This window comes from Colletes gigas, unplaced genomic scaffold, assembly GCF_013123115.1.
Source record: "Colletes gigas isolate AHSC1104 unplaced genomic scaffold, ASM1312311v1 Colletes_gigas_Sc00019, whole genome shotgun sequence".
NCBI lineage: Eukaryota > Metazoa > Arthropoda > Insecta > Hymenoptera > Colletidae > Colletes > Colletes gigas.
In genome coordinates this window covers 2,611,894-2,615,775 of record NW_025106648.1, presented here as the reverse complement: position 1 = coordinate 2,615,775, position 3,882 = coordinate 2,611,894, and the positions used below count along the sequence as shown (strand labels likewise).

Here is a 3,882-nt window from a genome sequence, read left to right as displayed (position 1 = left end):
TATAAAAAGGAATTTCGAGCAAAGGATTGACGATGAAATAAAGTTTGAAGACGATCCAAAATGACCGATAAAGTAAAATTGGAAAGTAGTCGTTCCAAGGATAAAAAGGATAGTGATTTCGAAACGCCACATGCGCGATCGAGCAATACTTAACGCAACGCGATAGGACGCACTCGATCGAGTATAATTTTTAAAAGCGTTTGTTTTCTAAATACTGTTGCCCGGTTGCCGCGATCGTTTTCCGTGGAATCGACAGAATATCATTTCATAATGACCACACTTTCACCGACGCAGTAATCTCGTACGAGCTGATAATAACAATCGTGGGACCTAATAATCGGTGACCTCTTCTTGGCATGGAAATTCCGAGTTCGCTGTATCACGTGCGTGTTACCGAGCTCGATCGCGTTCGTTTTACCAAACAATTTTCTAGCAACGAAAACCGTGATCGTACAGGAAACACTTAAAGATTTTCTGTACCCGTTCGTTCCATTTATTTTTCATTTCTTTTTTCACTTTGGGGATTTTACAATATCAACGATCGTTGTTCCCTTAATAGCTTTTGCCCTTTTTGCCTAAGATCTTCTCGCGTTGAGCCATCAGCTCCTCTTCCGTGATTTGTACTTGACACCTGTTCGCGTACCTGTGACACTTTATGTTATTGCAGCATTCTCTGTCGCTGACGCACTGCAACAAAGAAATATATTCGCGTTAGCAAACAGCCGCATATTATTACGGCTGCTTTAAAATTCTATTTTAGGCTCGTTAGCGGAACGGGATCCGCGTAACTTCATCATAATTTATCCTCCTTGTCGTTCGAAGCCTTTCTAATAGCACGGTTTTCCAAACGAGCGATAATAACTTATTTTTAACTTACCTGGTCGCCGTGTCTTCCGCAGGATTCAGGAGCTGACACGACTAAAGTCGTAGCCAACAAGGCGATGAAAACGTACAGTATGAGCTTGGCCATTTTGCGATGGATTTACACGCTGAAAAATGTAATTGAAATTAATTATTCGCGAAATTAAAACCATTTTCTTCTCTCGTCGTTCAAGTTTTTTCCGTTACGTTTGTACGCTTTAAAGAGTTGTAAAACGCGACGGAGAAAAACGAGAGACGCTTCTTAATCCAATTATATCTTGTCTCGGCGCCATAGAAGACACGGATCTACAAAGGTCATCTGTGGATTCATGAAATTCCAGCTCATTAAGCAACCTTAACGAACACACGCTCGCGCGCGCGCGATCCAGTTTTGTGCGAGCACGGTGTGTACAAGTATCCGTGAATGAGTCATTAACTACTGACCTGACTCGTTCTTGAATAGCGGACAGAGTGACTAAAGTGTACGGTTACGACCAAACATGTACAGCATCAATCTGCTTCACGAAGTGGTTGTCACGTATTCAGCGCAGACAGAACTTTTCAGCGTTTCGTAAAACGTGACGAATAATATAGCGGTTTCTTGGCGTAAACACGATCGAATTAAAGAGGATTCTCTGGTCTAGACCTACGAAAACATTGTTCTTTCTTTCCTGCATTTTTCTTTTTTCTATACACATTCCTAAAGTATTAGATTAAAACTCGAAATATTGGAAAGATGGCTTTTTTACTGATCAATGAATTTCAATAGTCAATAAAAATTGATTTCTTCTATCTGGCGTTCTTAAAATCTTTCCTAAATTTTACACACATTTAAAGCAGGAGTACAAAGAAAAATTAAAGAGGATTCTCTGGTCTAGACCTACGAAAACATTGTTCTTTCTTTCCTGCATTTTTCTTTTTTCTATACACATTCCTAAAGTATTGGATTAAAACTCGAAATATTGGAAAGATGGCTTTTTTACTGATCACTGAATTTCAATAGTCAATAAAAATTGATTTCTTCTATCTGACGTTCTTAAAATCTTTCCTAAATTCTACACATATCTAAAGCAGGAGTACAAAGAAAAATGAAGTAGTTTCAGATTAAGAAGAATATGGTGCTATGAGTAAATAAAATCTGGACAGCCTCGAGCAATGTTTCCTTATAAAACACGTCTATAGCGTCTGACCGAATAAGACTCGTATAGAAGGTCTGTTTTTAATATTTTCAAGGCTGGATACACAACCAGAATATCCTCGATCATTTTGTATCCATTTTAAAAAACGTTTCAGCTTTACTGCAAAACTACACTGTTTGTATAATCGAGTAAATAGAATAATCAAATTTAAAGAATCAAAGATATAAAAAACCATTAATATTTTTTCGTGAAAAAAAATGTCTTCTTACAGCAGAAAGATATAATCAACAGCATTTGAGAAAATATTCAAAAATCAACGTCTTTGTTTAGCTTTTTAAATCACAGGATGCTCTTAACCATACTTTAAATTTCAACTGAAGTTTGTTCATAGTTGTAAAAACAACAAACACCGTCGAAAAAGTGACTTTCTATAAAAGTAGATAGCACTTTAATCGAGTACTAATAATGGAAACCAAGGAGAACGTAAATTCTATGCAAAGTATATTCACACAATGAACAAACGGATGGCATGTATAAGTGATAACAAACGATCAAAGTTCATTGCACGTATCTGTCAATATATCGAAGAACTCCATCGAGTAATGTTATTCTGGGAACTTTCTCGAACGAAAACAACTTCACTAGTGCGTTTACATTTAGCTTTTCTAACACTTCTGTTTACTTACGAACCGTAAGATTTATTTTTTATTCTAATGTTGTGCAAACGTTATGATCCCATCACACTGAATTGAATATCAAATCACTTTGCACGAAGAACTTGCACGTCGAACCATAACTAAATTCACGTCAGTTCGGTAAATTGATCTTTGATTTTAGCAGCGAATTAACACAGTCTGCGTCGCCGCGCGTTCTCTACGCTTGGAAACAGTTCCTTGGAGAAACTGAATTCTACTTACCAGAAGCAACTGACACAGATACACAGAGCTCTTTCTTAGGAGTACTGGAACCAACAGTTCGACCTTAACTGACTTGTGGAGTTGCTGTACACTACGCTTTTATACTAAGACGTCGCGTCACTCTGACAAATCTTTAACTCGTATATATCGCGAATATGCATATATTTCAAAGACCGTAAACAGTATGTGTAAGAAAATGTTCTGCGAATACATGACTCACATTCAAATGTTTATAAAACACGATTATCGCGTTTCTGGTTCAGCGTTGCGTTGTTTTACGCGGAAATAAATTGATACACTGATTGTTCGACGATTTTTAAAATTGTAAACACTGTAATTTTTCAAACTTTTTTTAATTTATGATTTGTGGATTCTAATTCGCGTCAAATTTTAGTCTCCTAGCCCTAATTAGATTATCAAATTGCATAGTCAAATCGAAATTTTATTTTTATTTAGTAAATATTTAATTTTAAACATTTATATAATTATGGTAAATGAATATTCGAATTTGGTCTGGGTTAATTTACTTTTTCGAAAATGTGACGTAACGTTACATTTGTGTAATATTTCGAACTTATGTATATTTTCTCAAGCATATTCTTTCCTATTTTATATTTCTTGTATAGAATGAAATTGTAATTAAGCGATAAGAATGTTGCATTGTTTACAAATTAAAGTAGACTCTGTCCAAGTTCCTGGTACGCCTCGATGAACTAAAAAGTTGTTATGGAAAGCGTGATAGTTAAATGACTGGCTTTTCCAATTGAAATGGAAAATGCGTTACAGTTTATATTCTTGGTAAAGTGTCGCATACGTTACGCAATACATTATGTATATTTCTTATGTTTCCTCGTTGACATGCACGCAATTTTCCGTCAAACTTCTTATTATTCTTATCAACGCTGGAAAGTAACTCTGCCGTTTCTTCCTGAGAATCATATTAAATAGATGGTGTTTTCAGCAGT

At 35.9% G+C, this 3,882-nt stretch overlaps 1 protein-coding gene across 1 annotated transcript; it reads right to left on the bottom strand.

The window, feature by feature from the left end:
* Positions 1–422: 422 nt before the first annotated feature.
* Positions 423–3,055, bottom strand: LOC122400586 (omega-conotoxin-like protein 1). Its single transcript, XM_043402108.1, has 3 exons — positions 2,918–3,055; positions 878–989; positions 423–687 (listed from the first exon to the last, which is right to left on the bottom strand). Exons 2-3 carry the CDS (start codon positions 968–970, stop codon positions 553–555), a joined length of 228 nt encoding a protein of 75 aa, XP_043258043.1. The 5' UTR covers positions 971–989; positions 2,918–3,055; the 3' UTR covers positions 423–552.
* Between the last annotated feature and the right edge of the window lie 827 nt (positions 3,056–3,882).

Bases quoted from the DNA above. Each gene is read 5' to 3' on its own strand.
- LOC122400586 (XM_043402108.1), bottom strand. From the start codon at position 970: ATGGCCAAGCTCATACTGTACGTTTTCATCGCCTTGTTGGCTACGACT. The intron at 688-877 runs GTAAGTTAAAAA...TCTTTGTTGCAG, and splicing joins GCGGAAGACACGGCGACCAG to TGCGTCAGCGACAGAGAATG.